The sequence below is a fragment of the Amphibalanus amphitrite genome, unplaced genomic scaffold (genome assembly GCF_019059575.1).
Source record: "Amphibalanus amphitrite isolate SeventyFive unplaced genomic scaffold, NRLGWU_Aamphi_draft 001023F_arrow, whole genome shotgun sequence".
NCBI lineage: Eukaryota > Metazoa > Arthropoda > Thecostraca > Balanomorpha > Balanidae > Amphibalanus > Amphibalanus amphitrite.
Window position 1 is genome coordinate 181,531 of NW_024882517.1, and position 24,861 is coordinate 206,391.

Consider the following 24,861-nt stretch of genomic DNA (forward strand, 5'->3'; position numbering starts at 1 on the left):
CCTTTGAGCCTTGTATCCGACCAGATATGCTCGTATTTTATTCCCTGGATGGTCTGGAAGATTAAAGCAAATCTATTTTGGATACTCATTTGTTATGTTCCTCACAGCCCACCAGCAGCGGACGGCAGCCAGCCCCGCCGAGCTGCGAGCTCAGACAGCAGCGGACGGCGGTCAGCTCCGCCGAGCTGCGAGCTCAAACGGCCGAGGACGGGAGCCGGCTCCGCCGAGCTGCCGCAGCTGACGGTTCACCGGTGGAGCTGCTAGATCACAGCGCTCAGGCCTCAGCCTCTAGGCTCTATAAGCCGGTCCAATGTCACCGAACCAGTCAGATGGACGTGTTTTTTGTTTTTTTTTTTCGTTGTAAATAAAGCAGGTGCTGGCACAAGTTTTACGATTGGCTAACACGTTAGGTGTGTGGGCTGCCCCAGCGGCGCCCTGCCCCGGCAGTCACCCGCCGACACCCGGTGCCGAGCCGGCGGCCAGCGACCAGTGGGGTAGGTCAGACAAACGCTACCGACTGTGTACCCACGCTGGTAGCGGCGTGTGGCAGTTCGCCAGCGCGGCGTCGCGGTTCGACCGGGTGACAGCTGCGGTGATGACGGCGGGCAGCGGTGGCCCACTTACATACACACACGCCCTTCACTGCGACGGCCGTAGCATCATGCGATCCAAGAACATACTCTGAGTTGGAGATTGAGGTCCACTGACTCCCGTCCACTGGTCATCGGGTGGTTACCGATCTAGTCTAGTGTTTTTAACTTCTGACCGGTCAGCTGCGGTTTAAGATGGTCTCTCATCTGGGCTTGATTGTGATGGATGCTGCAACAAGCGCCGGGTACAGAGTTAACGAGCTGTTATCTGGGGTAGTTCCGAAGCTAGTGTATGTAAGTCCCATAATTGTGATCTGTTGCGGATCTGGCGTGTTTCTTATGTAGATGTGCTAAATATGTCGGTAGTTCTGGATCTACTACAGAGACGCCGGGCCGGGGTGACCGGAATGGCCTGTCAGCGCGACAGGATCCGTCCCGCCCACCAGACGGTCTCTGTCATCACCAGCGCTGGAGCGACAGGCGACACCGGCGCTGCCACATGCGAGACGCGTGATGGATGACAATGGAACGGGAGACAACGAGACTCTGGGCCATGCGGTGAGTCAGATTGGACGGCGGAACCAGAAACACTGAAGCCAATGGAACCAGAGGAACCAGACCAGGTGGAAACACGGGGAAGAGAGCCGATGGAACCGAGCGAGCGGAAAATGGAACCGCGCCGAAGAAACGATCCAAGGAAGACAGAAAACCAATCTAACTAGCAGAGCAAAGCTATTGAAAGGTCGTGTCGAAGCAGTTGCAAAATACTGAATGGGGGTAAATGATTAAGAAACGATTTAATCGAGATAGCCGTCACGTAGAAATCATCTAAATGCGGTCAATCAAGAGGCAATAAATAATTTCCATCCCCATCCGTCAAAGTTGATGGCGACGATGACGGAGCCGGGTCGGCTAACAACCCAGCTCCGAGCAGTTGGTACTCCCGCCTCCACACCTGGTCATTTGATACACACCAATCCATCATCATTGAGCGACCGCTGTCGCCGCCGGGTCACCGGTCACCGCCTCCGGTCATCGCGCCGTCCGCGCGCGCGCGCGCCGCGGGCTCCGATATGTCACCTGCGCCATAAAAGGCGGCGGCGCGGGCCGGCGCGCCGAAATAGCGCGCGCCGGGCCCGTGTCACCGGCGGTCACGTGGCCGGCCGTCGGTCGGTGACGTCACCGTCAGGTGGGGGGCGCGCCGTCGGTCGGTCGGGGCAGGCAGGGCGCTCGCTCCGCTGGGCTGGGGCGGTCAGTGAGCCGGCGGCGATGGCGCGAGTGGGCTGGCCGACAGTGGCGGCCGTGGGGGCGCTGGTGCTCGTCTCACTCGCCCTCCTGGCGGCATCAGGTGAGCGGACAGACGGCCGAACGGGGCCGGGGCTGAGATGACCCGACGGGTCACCGCCGGCACCCCGCGACCATCAGTGTGTGTGACCCAGGAATGATGACCAGACCCACCCTCACACCTAAAAGTGGCATACCCATCCTCTCCACGAAGGGCAAAGTGGATCAGACATAGGCCTGGAGACTCGATCTTGTTAGTTACACTGTTTTGATCCATACTAGGCGCATATGTGCCGAAAGGCAACCTGTAATCCGACAACAGTCTCTCATGGCAACAGCCAAGGGAATCGAGAAAAGACGAAACAGACAGAGGACGGGCTCAAGTATCCACCAAATCAAATGGCAGACTTAGCTCTGTAACATATGAGAATGTCTCAGTTCCCATAAGCAGCTCGCGTCACCACCGGTCTCTAAGCGTGAATAAACCGATGCTCAAACAGCAGAAGACGGTAGCAATTACAGCCTTGGACCAGCTGCGACACAGGCCAAAAACACCATGCCAACTCGAACGGGTCCGATGAAGTCTAATCGGTTGGGCTGTGACTGAGCTTATTTGCCATCCGTCTGACCCATAAAGGCTACTACTGGCTCACACTCCATTTAACCAGCACAATTAGCCCCATTTGCCCCTAGCTAAGAAGAAAAGACTAGGCAAGATCGGCAAATGGGCTGATATCGCAATAAGTAGCAAACCCGTAAAACACAAAACGGATCGAATTAAATCGATACCAAACGGCCAGTACTGATCCTTACCCGGGCCCTCGGTAACTAATGGCTAATGATAACTTCCCAAAAAATCTTTATCGATTAGTCACAAAATGCTCCAAAGAAACAAATCGTATTGCAGCTGGATTAGTGATCGATTGACAATCAGCGTAAAGTTGAACGAATCACACCTTTTTGGGACATTACTTTCTGTTACGATAGAGTAGGCCAATTAAGTAGTATCGATCAACCCCTATCGTAGACTTTTTCCAACTGACTTGTCTCTAGGGATTCAACAATCGTTCGTTAAGTAGCATTCCCGTACACATCTTCCTTCAGGATCAGTGTTGGCCTGCTTTGCCACCCTCTGTCACCTTCCCGTCTGTCAAGGAGCCGCCGACGCCCACGGGATGACCTCGATATTGACATCTCTTGAGGACGTGCCAGGTTTCTGATGCAAGGGCGCATTAATTTGGAAATCATTTAAATACCCGAGACCAGCAGCGAAGACGCGACCGTGTCTATCTTCATCATCAGCTAATGAGGAGCGCGCTAAGCAGCCGGGTGCTCAACGACCAGATAATCACACTTTGCCAGATTCGGGTTAATGATGAATCACACGCTGGATACGGTGGATACAGGTGGTAATGCGGGCTTGTCTAAATAGGTAAGACTGCGGGAAAAAGCGAGGACTTATAAGCCGCTGTAAAAACATCCTCTCCCTTTTGTTGACCTTCCCATAGATGAGATAATAGTATTATTTCATCCATGCCCTTCCTTTTCGAATATATGGCAATTAACTCATCATCAGACATTGAGGCTGACATACCGACTAGTCCCTGTGCCAATTTAACACCACTATCACATTTTGTTCCATGTCCTTCGACACCAAGAGTCACGGAATGTTAACGGTTTTCGCTGGCGAGTAGCCAGCGCGACCTCTGCGTCCTGTGCCGGCCGGCCGGGACAGCGCCGAACAACCCCGGCGTCCTCTGAGGGCCCTCCACCGGACCCGAGGAAGAGTCCATCACATTCCGCCGCTTCAGCGGGCCGCAGTGTATTGTTTCTGGCGAGCAACCCTCCAGAACGGCCGGCTGTTGCCACAGGCGCCGTGTGAAAGGAAATGTTGGATCACGACGCCCGGGTCAGATCGGCACCTGTTGGGGTCACGGCAATACGGTGTGGTCAGTAAAGGAATTCAAGCATCGCCGCTAACCTCCAACAGGTGTCTGCCACATGCCTGCGCAACTCCACAGGTGGCCCCATGCCTTCGGACACGGACAGTGCTTACAAGAACCTCACCATCGCGGTAAGGGAACCCCGCATCGGACGCAACCGCAAGGCACGCCAGTTGGCCGACATCGCCTCAACATTGGCGGCGACAGTTTACTCTCGGGCCGGACGTACTCTGCGCTGCTACACGGCAGCCAGCGCCGCCCCAGGGGTCGGTACTCGACAGGAATTTAACCCGGCCACGGCACTCGAAACACGCTGCTTCACCGGATGCGGAGTACGGCAGCAGGCTGGTTAAGTCTCCCTCGGCATATCGACCCTCCGAGAAGATGGTCAAAACGGCTGCGGGCATGACTGCCTGATCTGGTGACAATTGGAGTCATGCACTTTAGAGTTTTCAGACGTGATTCAGCCGGACTTAGACATTGATGAGCCCAATGGCATAGCCCGTAGATGTCACAGAGCGTCCCCAGTCGCCTGGGTGAGCGAGGGACGTCCGTCTCCGCTGCCGACCGGTCCGAGAGGGCCACAGGGCAGCAGCAGGAGCAGCCAGTGTCAGCCGACGTCGGCTAAATTTACCGACTCGGCTGGCATCGGCGGCGGCCGTCAGCTGAGTCGAGGGCGGCCGGGCTGCCAAACGGACCGCCCCCGCCCCCGCCCGGGGTCCGCCGCCGCCCCCTGAACGGACGCCCCGCGGCCCTGGACCATTGGCGACCGACGGCGACATCGACTGGGGGCCGGCTGGGGCCGGTATGCCGCCAGACTGCGGTGAAACAGCACCTCCTCAAGCCCCTGGGAAGGTTTTCGATCCTACGCGGGATACAAAAGAACATTGCAAGTCAGTAACAACGAATACTGCTCTTAGACCATCTCCATTGCCCTCTGCTTGCTGTTGTAATTGATACATCCCAGCACAATGTGCTGTCCGTACCAAGTCCAGTTTGCACTGCACGTCCTGCCGGCAGTTCCGGCCGGCGACTGAACCTCCTCCGCCCCACGTGAACACCCTCAGTGAGCGGCTGTAACAGCAGTGTCGGCCAGTCGGCGGCTGTCGGCGGCTTCGACGGCCGACCACATTCCACCGCCGAGGCGCGGCCATTGTCAGGTGTGCGGGGCCGACGGGGAGGAGGGGGGCGGCGGCGGCACCCCTGCCAAACGAACTCCCCGCCCTGCCAACCGGCGACTCCGACTGCTGTCAGCTCGGTCGCTGGCGGACGGTCGACCGGAGACGGGAGCAATCGCGGCAGCACAAGGCAGACGAGATTCGACTACGAACTATAGAGGAGGCCGAACTCACCAACTATACGAAGAATCAGAAATGGCAATGTCAATAAAATACAAATTAGACCCCAACACACATCAAAAAGCGGGAGTAAAACGTCAATAAATAGTTATATCAGACGGCCGCGATCCAGATTTCACTCCTAACTCAATGCCATTGGGAGGCACCCAACGGAGAAGAGAAAATATAACGATGTATGATGTCAAATAGCAAAAATGGTAAAAACCTTCCCACCTATACGCAAAGCATTCTCAGCCATGAAGTATCCATCTCATCCACACCCCCAAAATCACGTAACCTGCGCGGGGTTCTTTGAAAAAGGGGAGAGCAAAAATCAGCCTGTCAGCAAGTACGCTTCTCGGTATTTGGCATAGGTCAGTTCACCGCCAGATGCTGCAGGACATATCATCCCCGTCCATTCACTGGCCACAGCCGGCTGACCATGACTACAGCTCTGGTCAGATGCCAAGCATCCCAACCGCGTGATGGTCGGGAAAAGTTCCTCTGCTGATCAAATTCTCCGCTGATGCAACCCCGTGTCTCAAAGTCAAACAACACATCCCCCGACGGCTGGTGTGGTCAAAATGCAAATAAACATTTGCCCGAAAATTATGATCTAGCCTAACGTCGCCATTCTTCTCCATCGCTTTGATATATTACTAACGACAATAACCTTCACCTTGGGACTTGCAGCTCTTACTGAAAGAACAGGGGCGTCAGCCCGACACGACGTATGTCAATCTGGTTGGGGTGAGCATCGCACGTACGCACATTTTGTTCTACTGTGATTATTATTTGGTCCCACCTTTTCCATGCTTATCTCAACACCCTGACACTCTGACAGCTACAAATGTATCCACAGCAGCCCGACACATCCTGCGACAAGGCCATAGCTTAGACAAAGCCGCGACAAGCGCCGGTATATTTTTGAGGGCCGGGTGCCGTCACCCGTGCGTCAGGTGGTGAGTTATACGACCAGTCCGTGCCAGCGGGCGGACGTCAGGACGCGCCACGCCGTTCATCCCAGGTGGTATTCCGTCCACCCGAGGTGGTTGCTAGGTCACAGCAGGGCCCCGGGTCCTCGCCGGCGATCAGAGGGTACGCCAACGCTGCTCGGTGAACCTCAGCGCCGCCGCTGAGATGGATGCGGATAGCGCCCAGCGGACGGCACAGTGTGACAGCTGGCAGCGGGACGGTACCGATACGCACACGCACACCGCCGCCAGCCTCGCCAGGGACAGCCGCCACGGCCCGCAGCTGCGTCCTATCTCACCGCAGCGAGACGGGCCGCGGCGTCCCTGGCGAGGTCGGCCGATCAGACCCGAGTCGGTGACAGACGGCAAAATAGCCGCCCCGGCGGCGGCGGCTGACGGCTGGCGGCGGTGGCCGGGTGCCGCTGCCAGCAGACGGCACCAGAATGGCCGCGGGCGGCGGCTGTCCCTGCTCTGGGGCGGCTGTCCCGGTCAGGGGCGGCTGTCCCCCGGTGTGGGACGGCTCTTTCCCGCGTTTCCCGGTCCACGGCGCCGCCTCTCAGAGGTCAGGCCGCAGAATGGACTGGAAAGGAGCCGGCGATGCACACAGCGGTAGAAAGGAGCGCAGGTGTTGCCGTGGCGGAGGATGCAGGTTAACTGGTCGTTTATATGGTGTGAGAATAGGTACTTTGGGGTTACACAGTGAAAATTGAGTGCATAATATCTTTAGCGTTTATTCGGAGAAGTTTTGGCAACAACCTTTTAAATAGTAGCAATCGACTCAGCAACAATAACGACACTGAAACACCTCCCCAGCAAAAAGATTTCAAAATGTAGTCAACCACTCAGATATATCCAAAGAACACACAAAATGAAAGACGATTCATCCCTGGGGGCCACTGGGTAACAATGTTCTGACAGGAGTGACAGGCGCCAGTTGTCACCGCCGAGGACAGATGTCACCCGTCTGAACAGACGGTACAAGCTCTGCTCAGTCTGCCCACAAGATCACCTTAGTCTGCCCATGAGATCATATTAGTTCACCACGAGATCATCCCGTCCGAGATCTGCACCATCACGGATCGCTGCCCCTGGTGCTGGTGCTGTTCGTCACCAGTCTCAGACACCACATCCAGCGCGACCACCTCATCACCGCGCGACCCAAGCAGGGTTAATGTCTCTGGTTCTGCCATCTCACCAGTCAGTCTCAGCTCTCCCTCGGTCCCGCTCGGTTCAGCTAGTGGTAATCCGTCCCCAGAACCCAGCAGTGGGGCAGACGACGCCCCGGGGGCGGGCATCAGCAGCATGTTATCTGTGGGCTGCGAGTCGATGAAGCGAGCCGAGTCTGATTCGGGCGACTCCAGCAGTGACAGGGCGTCGTGCGCTGCCGCTAGAGCCAGGGAGTCTGCGTGCTGCGCCTCTCGCTCCGCCAGCGCCGCCGGGGGAGGCACCTCTCCCTCAGTCTCTAGTTCAGGTAACTGAAGATAGTCTAGCGGCGCTTCAGGTTCCTGCGATTGAGTCCCGGGAGCCTCGGCAGCCCGCCGAGTCCGCTGTCGCGTCCTTCGCGGCGGCGTCACCTGCCGCGGCTGACCGGGCACGCCGTGCACTTTGAGCTGATGTTCCCGCAGTCTGTCGGCGCGGCCGTAGCGCCGCGGGCAGGACGGGCAGGCGTGACGTCGCACTCCCGCGTGCATCCGCTGGTGCTGCGCCAGCGTCTGCGCGTGCGCGAACGTGCAGCTGCACTGCTGGCACGCGTACGGCCGCTCGCCGGTGTGCGTGCGCGCGTGATCGTCCCGATGACGGCTCTGCCGGAACCGGCGGCCGCAGACCTCACACGCGAACGGTAGTTCGCCCTTATGGATGCGCCAGTGGGTTTCCAGCGCCTGGCGAGACGAGAAGACACGCTGGCAGACGGGGCAGCACGGCGGCGCCATCGACACCACCCGGCCGTGCCTCGAGCGCACGTGACGCACGAAATAATGAGCTCGTGAGTAAGTCTTGCCGCATTCAGAACACCGGTACTGTCCGTCGAGCGGCTCCGGCCCGGGCTCCGGCTCCGGCTCCGGCTCCGGCGGCGGCGGAGGAGGCGGATCCACCTCCAGCAAGACAATCTCGGAGGTCGGAGTCTCCGAGTGCTCCGTCAGAGGCACGGGGCACACTGCCGGGCCCGCCACCGCCGCCGGCGCCGGGCCCGCAGCCGTCTGCAACGCAGAGACGTCCAGATCAGACACCGGTGGACGCGGCGGACCCGCCCACTCGCCGCGCCCGGCCCGCCTCCGGGCTCAGTGGGCCGCGCTGACCGACGTGCCGCGGAATCCACCGGCGCGGGCAGGCCGCCAGACAGACTAAAATATCGCCACATTAATTAAATACTGAAAAACAGGATGGGAGATAAGTGAAGATGCGGAGAGCGACAGCAGACAGCAGCCCGCCGTCCAAAACCACCACATAAAACGCCTCCGCTCAGTGGCCGGGCAGGCGCCGCGCGCCGGACGACTTCATGGCGGCATCAAGCGGCTTTTACGACGCGTCCGGAGCTGGCCGGATGACGCCGGCCTTCGCACAGACAGCCGACGGCGGCGGGATGACGGCCGGTGAGAGGCAGGCGCGGATACAAGGGGGGGGGGGCCATGGGGGCCATGGCCCCCCCTTGGCCGATTTTTTTTCAAAAATAAAATAAAAAGTTAAAAAGTTAAAAAGCTGAAAAGGGGGCCTCCTGAAAATAAAGTGGCCGAAATCCGATGAGTTTTTTTTTTTAACCTACCCACTTAGTTATTTCTTAGAAGACTAGCTGAGAAGACTTCTTTGTTAGAAGATTGGTAAAGCTTTTCATAACTTGGAGGTCTCTTATACTCACAGAGATGACCACTTTTACAGGGCCTCCTAACCTGCACAGAGGGCCTCCAAGCCTGCACAGATGTTGAGATGTTGCCTGAACAGCTAGATAAGCTCAATAGACGCAGTTTTTTTTTTTTGGGGGGGCCCAACAAGTGGGAAGATGGGGCCTCCAACAGGTGGGATTATGGGGGGGGGGGCCTCCTGGTTTCTAATGGCCCCTCCCTTGGAGATTTTCTGGATCCGCCCCTGGTGAGAGGGTTCGCCAGAGGCCAGAGCAGACAACAGCGGAGTGGCGGCGGCGGCGGCGGCGGCGGCTGGCGGTCGGCGCAGCCAGCCCGTCGGTCTGTCGTTCGCCGGGCAGAATGCCGCAGCCCGGGAGGGGTCTGTATGCCGCCGGCCGGCCGCTGTACCAATTAGCCTCGACAGCCACGGCACCGGCCGGCGCCAGACGCCCCTCACCGGCGACCTGTCGCTCTGCCAGCGGCGATCGAGCGCGCCCCACCGCGACCGGCCGCCACAGGTGCCAAACTTGGAGCACAAGAGACAACCAGAGAGGACAGTGCGAATGGCGTGAAATCCTTTAGGCGCTTCAGTTTGAACGCGGAATCTCTTGTAACAAAATGTGTTACGAATACCAATATGGTGATCACTGATCAGTTCAGCTTTTCTTAGATAAGGACTTGTTCAATGCATCGCGGTATCATATTCCAAAACAAGGAGAATAAAACGAAGATCCTCGTTTATAAAAAAAAAAACTTCAGGAGCTTCCACACAACACCTGAATTACAGTCAGCGAAGAACAAAAACGATTTCCAATCGGCGTATGTAATTGCCAGACTTCGAAGAGTGTTTGTGTTTACTGCTTATTTATGTGCATATCATGTGGTGTGTGTATACATCAGTGCTGAATGATTTCTGGCATCATTATGACCGTCCGCTGTTTGTTTACGACAGTCCAGGAGAGTCACTGTAGGCCGGAAACTGAGGTCGGCAGGACATTTCGAACAGGGCTACGGTCATTGGGACGAGTATCTAAATTGGGCCGAATATGACATTCTGACCAATAAAATACATAGAGAAACAACAAATATAAAAACATAAAATCATCACAATTTGAAGCAAATATCATTCTAACTGCCAACTCATCCTCTTATCTGTCTCCGGTTGGTAAGCGTCCAAAACCCATTCCCAATCTGTCCGACGCGGGTCTGAGACCGAGGCGGCAGCGGCAGCTATGTAGGCTGTCCCGCACGACACGAGTGTATTGCGGTACAGTCTACCCCGCAGGCAAATCTCAGCGCGTAGCCGTCGCTGTCGTCGCCCGGGTGACAACATAGCGGCGGTAACAGTGCGCACCGTTTGACGTAAATGGTGCAGAGCGCTGGTCAAGGTCGGCGACCGCACGTCGCTCGTCTTCGCCGTGTCGTCTCTGGGTCACGGTGGTTCGCATTCGACCATCGCCGCCGTCTGGTCGGCCGGTAACCGAGCGACAGCAGGTCAGAGTCGCGGCCGGCGCGGTATAAATACAACACCGTCGGCGGACGGATGACAAACCGAGAGTAATGTGTTCGGACGGGCCGCCGGTGCCAGGTGACGGTCCTGGCCGCCGGCCAGTGAGCGGCCCGGTGGGGCGCAGGGAGGGTTCCTCCCGGTGCTGTCACCCGCAGACGGTCCGCCGGCCGGTCCTCAGCGGCACCGGAACCCCGGCGGGCCGCGCCCCAGACACACTGCCAAAACCCGGCCAGTCAGTCTTCGTCAGAAAACCGGGCGATTTGACCGGAATTTAGCGCACGGTCTAAACACCTTTGATCTAGCAAGGAATCCGGCATTACTCTCACTGAACTTCACAACTGAGGCTGCCAACAAACTGAGATCGAACAGAAGCCATAGCATACCGCCGCACGGCCTGTCGTCAACACCAATCCGTAGCGCAGGTTGGCATTCGAAGAAGTTTGAGGGCGATTCTTCGATGGGCGAGTTTGAAACTCAACAGAATCCGCGTCTGACGCCTTGAGGAGCCACTCGGCGACTGAGACGGATCACTAGCGGTGCCGGCCAACCGGCTTTGTCTACGGTGCTGGGACGAGACAGCTCAGTGATGGGCCACTATTACCCTAGGCGAAGCCGGTCTCTAAAACACCTGCGAGTCAACCCGACAAATGACGGGCCTTGGTGTAAGCGCAAAGAAAACGAAACCCGTTCATAGCATTGCATTGATTTAAGGGAACGTTAAAACAACCTGACATGGATCGCCGGTCAAGTCAACCAACTTTAAATAAGACAAAACAGGGACAAATTGCTAGCTGTTAGACTTGAAAAAGCAAGCAATTCAGAAACCAGCTAACCACCCCACTGACCCGACTGACCCAATGACCCCGTGTCCCCATTCCCGCAGCCGGGCCGGAGCCGAGCCGAGAGGAATGTCAGCCCTACATCAAGCGCGAGCGGGAGGAGTGCGAGGCGCGCGCGGCCGGCGCCGCCGCCTCCTCCGAGCCGGCAGCCGCCGGCCCACTCGGCTGGCTCTCCGACCTGCTCTTCGCGGAGTCACGCTACATGCGCCAGCGTGACATCGCCATCGCCGCCCGACACCGTGACCTCGTCCGGCTCAAGGTTAGTTGGGTGGATCATCGGATGTCGGTCAGTCACGGATGTCATGGGATATTGGAACGTGTAATTCAAACATTGCCCTGACAGTTTTTGGCGACGCTCGAAGAAATGCAAATTCACGAAATATCTTTGTAACTTTTCTGCGCTATTAATTCAGAAAGTTGCTTTTTGTGACTTTTTCAAAATTTGATGGATAAGCGCATGACATTCCGTCGGGTGGGTTTATCAACCAATTGCGCAAGACATTTAAAAGAAAGAATAATCAAAGCAACCATAGTTTGACATGCTCAACTGCCGTAATTATTTGCGACACAGCAATCTTTACCGACATGATCTGACCTCTCTCACAATACCCGCGCAGGTGGAGAGGGGAGAGCTGCCGGCGTCGGCGCTCGACCAGCCGCTGCCGTCCCTCTCCGGCGGCCAGGCCAGCCAGAAGTCGCTGCTCGGCCGGCTCTGGTCGGAGCTGTTTGCCGAATCGCGCTACTGGCAGGAGCGGAACGCCGCCATCGCCGCCCGCGAGGCTGACCTCCGCCGGGTCAAACTGGAGCGCGGAGAGCTAGTCGGTGAGTGGACGAGAAGGTCGGAGAGGGGGAAGGGTGCGAGCCGCTGGATGTCTGAAAGATTGTAGAGAGTGGAACGTGGGAGGTTCGAATGCACACGAATAATGGCTGATGGTAACATAAATAAGCTCAGAGAATCTCATTTGCCATAGTCCCACGGCGCCGTTAGTTTGTGACTGACTGGATCGTTTCCATCTTTCAGCAGACGCTCCCGCGCCGGCGCCGGCCCCGGCTGCGCTGCCGGAGGTTCCGGCCGAGCTGCAGTCCCGGCCGGTCGAGCCCGCGGCCGCGCCCGCCGCCGCCGCTGCCTGGAGCGCCTCTGCTGCCGCCATGGAGGTCCCCTCCTCGGGCAGCTGGCTGTACGACCTCCTCTTCGCCGAGGTGCACTACATGCAGATGCGTGACGCAGCGATCGCCGCCCGCGATCGTGACCTGGTGCGAGTCAAGGTGGAGCGAGGCGAGCTGCCGGCCTCGGCGCTGCACGACGAGCGGCTGGCGCGGCCGCAGGCGGCGCTGCCGGGCTCGGAGGGCAGCGGCGGCCTCTTCCAGCTCATCTTCCCGGAGCGGCGCCAGTTGGCCCTCCGCCGGCAGGCGCTGGCCGAGCGGCACCGTGACCTCATCCGCACCAAGGTCGAACGCGGCGACCTGCCGCAGTCGGCTCTGGACGAGCTGCCCGGTCTGGATGATGCGGTCGGTGACGGTAAAGCCGAAACCGGACCACGGCGCGGTCTCTGGCAGCTCCTCTTCCCCGAGCGTCACCAGATGGCGATCCGACGGAAGGCCATCTTCGAGCGCCACCGCGATCTCATCCGGACCAAGGTGGAGCGCGGAGATCTGCCTCAGTCGGCGCTCGACGAGCTGGTGGAGCCCTCCGACGACCAGCCGGCGGCCGGCGGGCCGCGCCGCTCCATCCTCCGGCGCATCATCGACGAGCTGTTCGCCGAGAGCCGCTACATGAAGGAGCGCAACGAAGCCATCGCCGCGCGTGAGGCCGACCTGCGCCGCTACAAGGAGGCACTGGCCCGCGGGGAACAGCCCAGTCGCTACGGTAAGTGTTCGCGCCCGCCCGGCTAACCCGCAGACGTAGCCCCGCACGCCAGCCATAGCAGCCTCACACCCGGCTTCCTGCACACGTAGTTCGAACGATTGGTGCAGCTTGCGGCACGCCAACTACCCGATAAAAGCACGGCCGATGGAGGTCACCTTAACCATCCACCCCACTAGACCTATCCCGCTGTACATTTTTATATGCAGTCTTTTTGCCATAATATTCATTAACATCACTTTTATCCGGATCGTGTTGAGAACTGCATTGTGAATATCATCGAACACGTGAAATGCTCGACTATCATTTCTAAACACATCGAATGAGGATAAAAATACAAATGAAAACCGAATGCATATTTCAAATTCACTTAAGAAGCACCACTAGGTCTTACCTCCTCTATGACTATTAGTCGCCATTCAGTCATTCTCACTAGTTCCGGCCTGTTGCCTGCCCCCGCCCCGCTGCCTGGCTAGTGGGTGACGGGCCACACGGTGCGCCCGTTGATGCAGTGACCCCGCACGCCGACACTGACGGGCGTTCCGCACCTCCTCCTCCGCATGTGCGTAGCGGTAGGCGGAGCGGAGTCGGCGGAGAGCGACCGGCCCGACCCCGCACCCGCCGCCGACGCCGCCGGGATCAGCGATGCCGACGTCACCGTCGAAACCGAAGACGACGACAGCGTCGAGAGCGACGATGACGCAGACATAGACGACGATAGCGCCGACGACTCTGACGCTGATGACGAGGCAGACGTAGACGCTGACGAAGCTGATGAAGCTGACGAGACTGAGGACTCTGCTACGGAAGCTGCGCCCGCTCAGGAGACTGAGAGGGACGTTTCAGACGAGACGGCAGAGCCGGTCACTCAGGACCAGAACACGGCACCCGCTGCCGACGACGACGGAGACGACAGTGACGACGAAAGCGACGGGGAGGACAGCGACGACGACGACGATGATGACGATGACGATGATGACGACGACGAAGAGGCGGGAGAGCCTGCGGACTCAGACGCGCCGGCGCCCGATCAGGAGGACGGCGACTCGCGAGAGGACGAAACCGAGCACGGTATGTTTACGCACTCGCCGCCGCGTCACAGGAACAGGCTGCAGCCGGCCGATCGAGGCCATAAAACTGACACTGGGGCTTCGCTAGTCAAATAAATCCAACCGTTTCACTGACACTCTGTTCTAGTCAATCCGATAGCAAACGTCAACACTGACATCCAGCCGCGGCTCAAACGATATACAGGTTGATCAGCGGCGGCTTTGAACGTCCGAGCCGCTCCGTTCACAGCCGGATAGCGGGTCTGGGCGGGGAGGGACCGGGCAGCGCTGACTCACGGTGTGAGACTCTCGGGTCTGTGGCACCGACACGACACGGGCCGGCCTGTTACAGAGTCTCCCGAGCCGATCGCCGCCGCCGACACCGCCGAACGCCCCGAGCCGGCCGCCGCGCCGCAGCCGCAGCAGCAGCCGCCGCCGCCACCGGCACCGGGTAAATGACTGGATAGTGACACAATCCACTAACTCCGAGCTGATACCAAACAAAGCCCCTGGTGTCTAGGCTGAGTCCAATCATACGTTTTTTTTCGCTATAAGCTCAATGAAAATTAAGAGCTAACTAATTTTGATATTTTGAAATTTGCTTACATTCGTGCGCATTCATCCCACAAAAAAACATGCATGGCCATTTGAGTACTACAATCATAACAATATCACAGGTCGAATGTAGCACATCAAGGCTGCCGAACTCAAATTCGCCAATCACCCATGGGATACTTATCCGCCGAAAGTTCACAAGCTCCGCACGTGCCATCTCTAGCCAAACCTCACGCTAGTTCATTTTACTGAAGCCCCCTCCCCCCGTCCCTTCCTGCAAGTGTTGCCAAGCCACCTGCCCGCACGCTAATGACACCAGACCGTTCCCAGACCAAGGTCGTAGCACGCAGCAATGACGCGTACCGACATGTAGACTGACATCCCTGACCGAGATCACACAGCAACAGTCACCATGTTCGGCCCCAGCCAACATCGCTCAACCTGGTGTTTGAACAGCCCAATGATCCGTAACAGCATTCGACAGCTTGCTAATCAAACGCATTTCACGCAGTGTTTTCCCCGATTTGAACCTTACCGCTTGCACTGCTTTGCTTGGCCTGGCTGGTGCGCATCGCTGACAGCTCCGCTTTCAGAGGAGCCCGCGCCGACCGTCAGCGAGGAGCCGGCCGCCGCGCCCGTCGACCAGTCGCCGCCCGGTGACCCGGCCGCTCCAGGTGGGTCTGATCGGGTAATCGCGGCTTGGCCGGCGTCCACAGCACTATTGGCCGGCTCCGCTATCATAATAGTGGATCGGCGGCGGTCGGAGCTGTCGGCCGGTCTCGGCGCGGCGCGCTGACGCGGTGCCGACCGACAGATGGGCCGCGGCCAAACCAAACTGACGCCCTCCGCGCCGGCTTTCAGAACCCGAAGTGGAGAAGGCGGCGCCACCTGCTCCCGTCGAAGAAGCGCCGGCCCCCGCCCCCGCCGCCGCTCCTGCGCCGGCTCCTGCACCGGCACCAGCACCGGCTCCTGCACCAGCGCCGGCTCCCACCCCTGCTCCGACTCCAGCCCCGACTCCTGCGCCCACTCCAGCTCCAACTCCTGCCCCCACACCGGCTCCGACTCCGGCTCCGACTCCGGCTCCGACTCCAGCTCCGACTCCAGCTCCGACTCCAGCTCCAACTCCCGCCCCGACACCGGCTCCTGTGCCAGCTCCCGCCCCGGCTCCTGCACCTGCTCCTGCTCCAGCCCCGGCTCCCGCTCCCGCGCCTGCTCCCGCTCAGAGTCCCGCTCCCGCCGCGCCGGAGCCGACGGCCCGTCCCCGTCTGGAGGTGGAGGAGCTGCTCGGCCTGCACGCCCCCTTCAGCCGGCCCGTGGAGGACGCGACCAACTACGCGCTGCGTGAGCTGAAGCGACTGGCCGACACGGCCATCAAACCGCTGGAGGAGACGTTCAAGTACAGCTCCATCAGCACGCGCACACTCTCAGGTGGGTTCATCCCACACTCAAGGATGCTTAGAAATGGAGCAATACAGTATACTGATGGTAGCTACTAGCAATGACGTGACTTGTGCAACGATTGACGAAGTCCTTCGAACATGCTTGTCTCTTGGTTTAGGTTTCCTCGCCTCTGTTTTTGTCTGACATGCTGTCTTTCCACAGACGCTGAGATCTTCGCCAAGCCGGTGATTCTGTTCCTGGGCCAGCTGAACAGCGGCAAGTCGACCATGATCAACTACCTGCTGGGTACCGACGCCACGCGCACCACCGCCATGCCAGGTGAGACACCGAGGAAGATCGCTACCGCCGTAAATGAAGGACGTGCTACAGTTACACACACAATCGGCGCATCGAGGAAGTTCATGCGGAGTAGAGCTGTTGACATCACCGGCTTAGACGATACTATTACTTACATCAGCAAACTGTACCCATAAATTTTATGTTCCCCATTTTGAAATACAAATTTCAAAGACTGACGCAGCCACTCGCTGACCCGGCAGGCAGCGGTCAGTTCCGTATTCTGACGTACGGCGAGCAGGACGCCCGCCAGGACGGCGCTCAGGTCACCTCGCACTGGGAGTTCGCCGGACTGCAGAAGTTCGGCGAGGCCTTCCTTGAGCGGCTCTCCGGCAGACAGCTCAAGAACCGGCTCCTCGAAAAGGTAGGGCTATAGGGATCAGACCATCGAAGAGGTACGAAAATGAAAACTGGCCTTGGAAAAGGTAAGGACAGCGATCAAAAACTTCACTATGTAGCACGTCAATAAGAATCCGCTAGAACACAATGAAACACCGGAGTCACGTGGTCGTTATGCAGTTGCACTTTGCCAAATAAATAAAAGACTTAGTGGCGCGATGGTAGGCATCACCAAGCATGCAACTCTTTGATATCGTCGAATCAACAAAAATGGTCAGGTACGGCGATGAGCTAAGGGTCTCAGCGCGAGTAAATGGATTACCCACGAAGTGAACCGCCTGAAGATCGTCCAAGATTGTGGTCATGGTGCCTTATCACCTAAACTACGACACAAGATCTGCAAGTTGCCTACGCTACCCAGCAGCCGGCGAACAGACGTCATCCGCCTAACTGGTTGCTGAGGAAGGTTCTGCACAAACTTCTCCAGTAGCTTGTTAGGCAGGTGCCGCCTGTGCCATCGGCCGGCTCCAAGTCATTAAGAAGAGAAAACCGAGAGAGACGTTCATCACAGAGCTCAGTAAGTATAGTTCTTGCCATGTCTTCCAGAGTTGCAAGTCAAAAAGGGACAATATCTGGTTCAATAAGCTGTCCACTGCACAGCCTTCCATCAGCCCGAAAATCAATGGACTTCGGGGAAATCGGGTAAGTCGGATAACTACTTGCTGAGATTCGTGAGATCAGCTGCGCTACACGATTTCGATTAGCGAATGTCACGTACCATCACTGACCACTACGCTCAAACCGCACCCAAATGTTTCCCGCATGAATAATTCTCTCGAGAATTTCAGCTGCGCGGCGTCTGGCCGGCACCGCTCTCCGTCCGTACGCGCGCACCCATGTCGTTGTTTTCCGCGTGCGTCACCAGGTGAGCGTGGTGGACGTGCCGGGCATCATGGAGGGCCGCCAGTACGGCCGCATCTACCCCTTCAACGACGTCTGCCAGTGGTTCATCGACCGCGCCGACATCATCTTCGTCGTCTTCGATCCGCACCACCTCGACATCGGCGTCGAGATGGAGAGCCTGCTCGACCAGCTCAAGGGTCGCGAGAATCAGGTACGAACGATTTTCACAAGTGGAAGCTCAGTTACTAGATGCCATAAACCTAAACAAATATGTTTAAAATGAGCTGAATCTGGTTAAAAGAGCTATTTAGCATCGAAACGGTCCAGACCATTGTCTTTAGCAGCTCCAACGGGGACTCTATTCGAAAAGGACTTTCCGTCATAGATTGCTGACGTTGATGATTGTAACGACAGTGAAGCTTGGCCTCTTTTTCGTGGTCAGTCTTCTCGACATCAAGCACGCTCATCAATGAACGTCCACCTGACAATTCCCTCGACTCTCCGCCAGGTGCGCATCATCCTGAACAAGGCCGACCAGCTGCCGGCGGACCGGCTGCTCTCCGTCCAGGGCAGTCTGATCTGGTCACTGAGCCCGCTCATCGGCAGCACCACGCCGCCGCCCATCTACTCGGGCAGCTTCGTGCAGGCGCCCTACCGCGACGGAGCGCCCGTCGACCTGTTCCGCAGCCAGGAGGACGCCATCCTCACCGACATCGCGCGCTCACTCTCCAGCCGCGTGGAGAACAGGATCGGACTGGCGCGACGGCACGCCGTGAGTTCAAACGCGCTCGCGACGGACTGATCTGTTCTTCGTGCTATCTCGATGCAATTACCATTGCTGACAGACCGCGCAGGTGTGAATTCTTCGAGATAAATTATCATTAATCGTGCTTTGTTTTACACCAACCAGAATGAACAGGGTACAACCACTGGCCTCCTGACCTTTTCGGAAAACACACGCTGACCAGTGACCAACTTCTCCCTTTCCGGCAGGTGCGGGTACGCAACCATGCGCGCATGGTGGACTGCTACGTGACCACCTTCCTCAACCAGCAGACGTTCCTCAGCAACAAGAAGAAGCTGGCTGAGGACGTCGTCTCCAACCCGCACAAGTACCACATCTACGAGGGCATCAGCCGGGTCACCAACATCTCCCGCTACGACCTGCCCGATCCGGAGATCTACGAGGACTTCTTCACGGTCAGTTAACGTAGCCCTCGAGTCAGATGTGATACCCATAAGCCACGACGGTGATGGTTTTGTTAAGTCTTTCTTGCTTCAGATCTGACATTGATGTTCATGATTGATACAGATCAGCAGCTGTGCTTCGGCAACACAACTTGGATACCGTACTGCGGACCTTTGTTTCTATGCGTTCTTTCTGACCGTTCTGTTCTGCTTCTCCGCATCGGCCCGGCAGCTGCACCCGCTGTACGACTTCCCCACGCTGGCCTCCACCTGCACCTACTTCAAGGGCTGCCCGCTCGACAAGCTGGACATTGCCATCAGCTACGACCTGCCTGAGCTGCTCGGCAAGTACCGCAAGATGGTGGACCGGGGCCAGCGCCGCCAGGGCTGAGCGGCGCGCGGAGCCGCCCGTCACCCCGCCCGCACCCAGCGCCGGCCCGGCGTCCCCGCAGCCGAGGTGCCGGCCCCGCGCCCAGAGAGACGAGCGAGCGCGCGCCGCCTGCAGTGGCGACGACCGCGGCGGGCGCGCCGCCGAGTGACCGGTGCCGCCGGGCGAGAGACATTCCCGACCGACCCGCAGGGAGCGCGCCGCACACGAGCCGGGGGCGCCCAGGGAGAGAGACAGCACTGCCGCCGGTCGCAGCGCCTGCCGGCCCGCGGCCACCCAACTGGAGACACGTCTGATGACCGGGCCCGGCCCGCCCCCGTCCCCGCGCACCGGCGCACCCTCCGTGTGACTGACTGTGAGAGAGCGAGCCAGCGTCCGACCGAGCCCCTCGACTGAGAGGTGCGCGTCGCGGCGCGTCCGGCGTCCCGCGGCGCCAGTGGCCTGATGTATGTTTAGGACACACTGTTCTTTCATGTAGCTCAATTGTCCGCCTGAGCGCGAGAGACCGCGGCGCGAGTGCTGCGCGAGGAGTGAGTGCAACGTCCCTACCCCGCCACAAAGCCGCGGCGACAGAGAGGGTCCGGACGGACAGCAGCGCGCGCCAGTCGCGCGGACAACGCGTCGAGTGTGGAGGGGCGGCACTCACCGAGTGCCACGGTAGTACCCCGAGGCAGGAGATGCGAGAGGTATTCGCAGACCGCTTCCGAAATTCGGTCAATCATAAACGAACGCGAGCAGAGACTGGGAAATGTTGGTCGCCAAATACAAATACCTCTAACACCCAGCGCGCCCAAAACTAAGCATTACAGAAGCGAAAGACAGTGAACGTTCACCATGTTGATCACATATAATAGCTTTGTAAATTGTGCTAAACTCCCTTTAGGACAGTTAAATGTGATAATTGTTGGTAGTCCTGTCCAGCAATAAATTAATTGCCTTGGTTTTAAATGAATTCTTTCAATCCGAACAATTATATATTTCATGAGAACACGTGAACATACGTCAATGACAAACACAATCAGTCTTCACACTTGATATGGACTGATTACAATGCAGATTCAATATTTCTATAACGATGAGTAGATGAGTCCCTACGTAAATACAAGCGGTGTCACCGAAGTACAAACGCAACACACTTGGTTGCTTATTGCCAAGACCTTACAGACGAAATTGTCCAAGGGACTTTCAAAAGAAACGTATGCTCTCGAATCACAAAAAGTTTACATTGTACTTGACATTTTGCGGTCGCATTTTCCTGAAAAATTCTATGTAATGGAGAAGAAGTCAATAGAGAAGCATTTGAAGCATCACAGGAAAGAAGCAACAGTGTCAATATCGACAGCTTGTGACGACAAATTAACTCCAGGTATTTCTACATACACAATGAACACACCGTTGGCACCACACTACGTACGTGATATAAAAAGAAGACTTCAACATCATACCACTGAAAGACGACAAAATATTCTTTGTGCGGGTCTAAGGAAATCTAAATACAGGGAACCGCAAGGCAGCGCCGATAATGTTGGCCATTGTTGGCAAAAACGCAATATTTGCGATATCTTAGAATGCATGCTTAATGAATCATGGCATTCAGCGTAAATGGCGCTGAATGCCGATGGATATGAATAAAATAATCTTAAATTGATATTTCAAAAGGATGAAAATGTGTGACACCTATCCATATGACGATTTATGCTATAAGACCATACTTTTGATGGCAATGTGTCGAACCTAGCCATGCCCATATAAAAACGATGCCCATGTAAGAAACTGACCTTGCCGTTCAGTTGAAACCGACCGAGATTGTAAACGACTGGGGTTGACTGATCAGTCGTAATGACTAGACAACCGGCTGGACCATCACTCGACCGTAATAAAGCGGTCTCGGATGTGCCCACCAGAGGGAAGTTCACCAGCCCGCCGCCCGGACCGTTCCGCTCACCAAAGCCTGAGTCCTCGGCTGTTACCATAATCGGGTGTAGGAAGCGATGGTACTACGATTAAGTAATATGGTGACAATTCGTGGCCAAACTGAAGACCAATAAATCACATAGGTAACCATCCGTGATAGCCCACCAGCCGTCCGTCCCTCCACCGCGGCTAGCCGGGAACGCCTCGCCGTTCCATTCTGACCCGGTCCCGGCGCCTCAACAGCGCCCCTATAGGAACGGAACCTCACACACCAGCGCCCCCAGTGCTCGGCCTCAATCCACCAGCGTGCCGTCCTGCAGCCCCCCCCCCCCCCAACCGCTCGGCCTCAATCCAGCAGAGCCCTACCCTATCCGTTCGAGAACACTCCATCCCGTGAGCTCCCCGCCTCAGTCTCAATCTCGGCGGACAGCGAGCGACAGACACCACGGCCAGCGACCAGTCAAGGACGGCGACAGCGGTTAATTGGAAGCGAAGGAGGGCGGCAGCGGCTACATCAGGAGCGAGATGAACGAGTCGAGCAGCTCCTGCAGGATCCCAGTCTCGTTACTCACGTTGGGCGTCACTTCCCGCAGCCATTCGTCGGCCTGCTCGTCAAAGTCCAGCTTGCAGGCGGTGCGCAGGTCCTTGGCAGCCTCCTCCCAGCGGCCCAGCAGGCTGACGGAGACGGGACAGCGGTGGTCAGGACTGCGGTACGGTTATGGCGCTTACACTAACGCACGAGGGGGTTGTCGGCAGGGCGGGTTTGTTGCACACAGACCACCAGACAACATACAAAGGCTAGCTATATGCCATGACGAAGGCCCATTACAAGACATTACCGGTTGACAATGGGTGGTGTTACATATGTGCTTGCAATGTGGACATTCAGCCAGGGTTTAACCTATTCTAAAACCACAAAAAGAAAAGACACCGAAAGTTACAACGCACATCACACGGAACTTGCCAAGTCACTGTCACACTGAAAATAGACTTGGCACAGAACGCTGGGCACGCGAGAGGGACCGTTCACCGTATGTTACGGCTTGCACGCACCACGACCCCATCCACAGCAGCAGACGCAGCACCCCAGGGTCACTGGCTAGGAAAGTGTACCGTTCAAACTAGTCTGTGCAATCCAGAACCATGGCTATAAACCGGTTGCCAGGAGTGGGGTTCGAACCCACGCACTCCAACGAGTACCAGAACTTAAGTCTGGCGCCTTAACCACTCGGCCACCCTGGCGCGGTGCAGCGCGGCGCGGAGATCCCAGCCACACTCACCGGTTGGCACGTCCTCTGAACTTGTAGGCGGCCGCCGAATCGGGGTTGATGCTGATGGCTTTGTCGCAGTCTCGCATCGCCGCCAGAGGCTTCTTTATTTTCAGGTAGCAGGCAGCACGCTTGGCGTGAAACAGTGCGGATCCTGCAAGGCCAAGAACAAAACGTCAGACATGACAGAATGGTTGCAAATATTAGTGTCAAAAAGCTGTTACTCTTCCTATTCAAGACCTTAGTTTAATCCAGCGTTCGGACTCTCGGACGACGAAGATCCTACGTCGTCCGGCCAATCCCGTTCCCTAACTGCAGCCAAGTTCCCGCTAACCTTGAACGGGATTGGCCGGACGGCGTAGAATCTTCGTCCTCCGAGAGACTCCAAACGCGGGGTAAACGCGGGCATTTAAGCTATCAAATCAAGAGTTAGTCCTGATCATAAGAACCAATGGTACACACCAGCCATCTTGACATTCACAGGCTGCCTCGGAGTTTTACCCACAGCTCAAAAGCTAATTGGATTTTTAGGGCGCGCCGACCAGAGCTCACTAGATACTCACACCGCAGCGACGCCCTTTGAACTCAAACACTCATAAAATCCTACCATACACACCACAACCACCCCTGCCCTGCTCAGCTCACTCCAACTGACACCCACCGGGATTAAGCTCGATGGCCTCTGTGTACAGGTCGACCGCCTTCTGGTGCTCCCCCTCGGCGAAGGCTGCCGCCGCCTCGGAGCGTTTCTCGTTGGCGGCGTCCATGTCCGCCTCGGTGACCTCTTTGCTGGTGTCGCCCATCGGCTGAGGTTCGTCCGGCTCCGGCTCTGCGGCGGGGCGGGGTGTCAGTAAGGGGTGGGTCACACAGGAGCACAGGGAGTAGGAGCAGCGAGTGATACGTCGGTCGTACGTGAGACTGGGAATTGTGACTGGCGATGCAGACGTTACGCTACACAAAACATATGCTTTGGTCGAACAAGTTAAAAAAAAAAAACTGATCGTAACTGACGGATGAATAAGTGTATTCATTAACTGACACCTGAACGCACGTCACACAACCTCGCCTCTGTGACACCTTACGATTCATTCCCCTGCAACCACCCGGGGTACTCACCAATCACTCCAGTATTGTCCAGTTCAAGATCGCTCTCCTCCGACTCCTGCTCCTCCTCCGGCTCCGGCTCCGGCTCCTGTTCGGTCTCCGGCTCTGGCGCCGCCGTGTCCTCGGCTCCATCGCCCGTACCGGCGCCGGCTCCGCTCGGAGTCGCCGGCTTCTCGGGGAGCTTGGCACCGTGCTTCAGCAGGAAGGCGCGGAAAAACTCCAGCTCGGGCAGGTGCAGCAGCGCCGGGTTGGCGTCGCACGCCGCGATGAACAGTTTGAACTTCTGGACATCCTCCGGGTTCAGCATGGCTGCGGCTGTCGGTAAATCGGTAATCAGTCGGACGGAGGGTGCTGCCTACATGCAGTTTAGTGGGGACTGAGGAGCATTCTGGTCTAGGGGTAGGTTTCTTGCCTCTAGAGTCAGCCATCCAGGTTTATTTCCCGGGTAATGCACAGGACAGTGTCATTACCTAGCCGCTTGGAACAGATTAGAGTTCCGGTTAGTCCACTGGATATGGTGCTAAACCCAAATCAACCAACCAACCAACCTGCACCAACCTAGCATGCAGTATCCATGGAGAAAAGTGGATGGGGTGATGTACCAACTACCATGAACCTGACTATCTTGGGTAGGTACCTATGTGACCTTTCTCATTGCTTTCAAACAGTCAACTTTTGAGAGAAGAATTATCCATACAAATACATTTCTGGAGTCTTGTTGACCCTCAATGGGAACTTGGGAAGGATCCCAGGACATCCAAATTCCAAGCTCTTGTACTGCCATCTCACAGATCTGGTGCCCTGGTACTGTCAGTCAGCATCTTGAAGGTGAGATGAAAACCTGACATAAATTGTCATCTAATCACCTCACCAGGAAATACCTACATTGATCAGTGATGTAACCATTGTCATTTTTGCCTTGACAGGAATCTTTTTGCCTGGCTCATTATAACATATCACAACACATAATCCCTCAGCTAGCAGATGCTGTAACTTATATTGTTAACAATTAATAAAAACCAGTATAACGCCTTTTGGGGCGACTATAACGGAGCGAGCGAGAGGGTGGGCCTTGCACGTGCGAAATTGCGAGGGGGTACCTCCAACTGACTTGTGCACGGCACCTTACTAACGGGTCTCTAGCGATGTGCCAAATTTGAGCACAATCGGCCCAGCCGTTCTCGAGATCTGGAAGCGGCACCCTGCACGTGCGCACGTGCAAAATGGGTTCCAACTGA

The 24,861-nt window shown here is 57.1% G+C and overlaps 3 protein-coding genes and 1 non-coding gene across 9 annotated transcripts in view; 1 reads left to right on the forward strand and 3 right to left on the reverse strand.

The window, feature by feature from the left end:
• The window catches only part of LOC122369287 (hsc70-interacting protein-like), a 39,317-nt gene that overhangs the window by 6,082 nt on the left and 8,374 nt on the right, over positions 1 to 24,861 (reverse strand). For all 3 annotated transcript variants that reach the window (XM_043343917.1, XM_043343916.1, XM_043343915.1), the window contains exons 2-5: positions 23,636 to 23,938; positions 23,181 to 23,348; positions 22,532 to 22,673; positions 21,824 to 21,926 (exon numbers count right to left, since the gene is read on the reverse strand). In XM_043343917.1, the coding sequence (XP_043199852.1) occupies positions 21,824 to 21,926; positions 22,532 to 22,673; positions 23,181 to 23,348; positions 23,636 to 23,930 (708 nt within the window). In that variant the 5' untranslated portion in view covers positions 23,931 to 23,938. The remainder of the gene's footprint in view (positions 1 to 21,823; positions 21,927 to 22,531; positions 22,674 to 23,180; positions 23,349 to 23,635; positions 23,939 to 24,861) is intronic.
• LOC122369284 lies at positions 1,800 to 20,285 on the forward strand. Of its 4 annotated transcripts, none has more exons than XM_043343908.1 (13): positions 1,800 to 1,938; positions 11,359 to 11,573; positions 11,932 to 12,136; positions 12,336 to 13,181; positions 13,749 to 14,249; positions 14,580 to 14,678; positions 15,644 to 16,210; positions 16,385 to 16,501; positions 16,723 to 16,883; positions 17,784 to 17,972; positions 18,270 to 18,533; positions 18,755 to 18,961; positions 19,182 to 20,285. In XM_043343908.1, the coding sequence occupies exons 1-13, from the start codon at positions 1,860 to 1,862 to the stop codon at positions 19,338 to 19,340; spliced, it is 3,609 nt and encodes a 1,202-aa protein (XP_043199843.1). In that variant the 5' UTR covers positions 1,800 to 1,859; the 3' UTR covers positions 19,341 to 20,285. The 4 variants fall into 4 exon arrangements, with proteins under 4 accessions (XP_043199843.1, XP_043199844.1, XP_043199845.1 ...); XM_043343909.1 differs by having other exon boundaries at positions 1,813 to 1,938; positions 12,339 to 13,181; XM_043343910.1 differs by lacking the exon at positions 13,749 to 14,249 and having other exon boundaries at positions 1,813 to 1,938.
• LOC122369288 (zinc finger protein 628-like) lies at positions 6,844 to 8,480 on the reverse strand. Its single transcript, XM_043343918.1, has one exon. It carries the CDS (start codon positions 8,057 to 8,059, stop codon positions 7,166 to 7,168), a length of 894 nt encoding a protein of 297 aa, XP_043199853.1. The 5' UTR covers positions 8,060 to 8,480; the 3' UTR covers positions 6,844 to 7,165.
• On the reverse strand, positions 22,411 to 22,493 carry Trnal-uaa. The gene has a single exon. It is a non-coding gene; the product is annotated as a tRNA-Leu (tRNA).

Bases quoted from the DNA above. Each gene is read 5' to 3' on its own strand.
- LOC122369284 (XM_043343908.1), top strand. From the start codon at position 1,860: ATGGCGCGAGTGGGCTGGCCGACAGTGGCGGCCGTGGGGGCGCTGGTG. The intron at 11,574-11,931 runs GTTAGTTGGGTG...ATACCCGCGCAG, and splicing joins GTGACCTCGTCCGGCTCAAG to GTGGAGAGGGGAGAGCTGCC. The intron at 14,250-14,579 runs GTATGTTTACGC...GGCCTGTTACAG, and splicing joins AGAGGACGAAACCGAGCACG to AGTCTCCCGAGCCGATCGCC.
- LOC122369288 (XM_043343918.1), bottom strand. From the start codon at position 8,059: ATGGCGCCGCCGTGCTGCCCCGTCTGCCAGCGTGTCTTCTCGTCTCGC.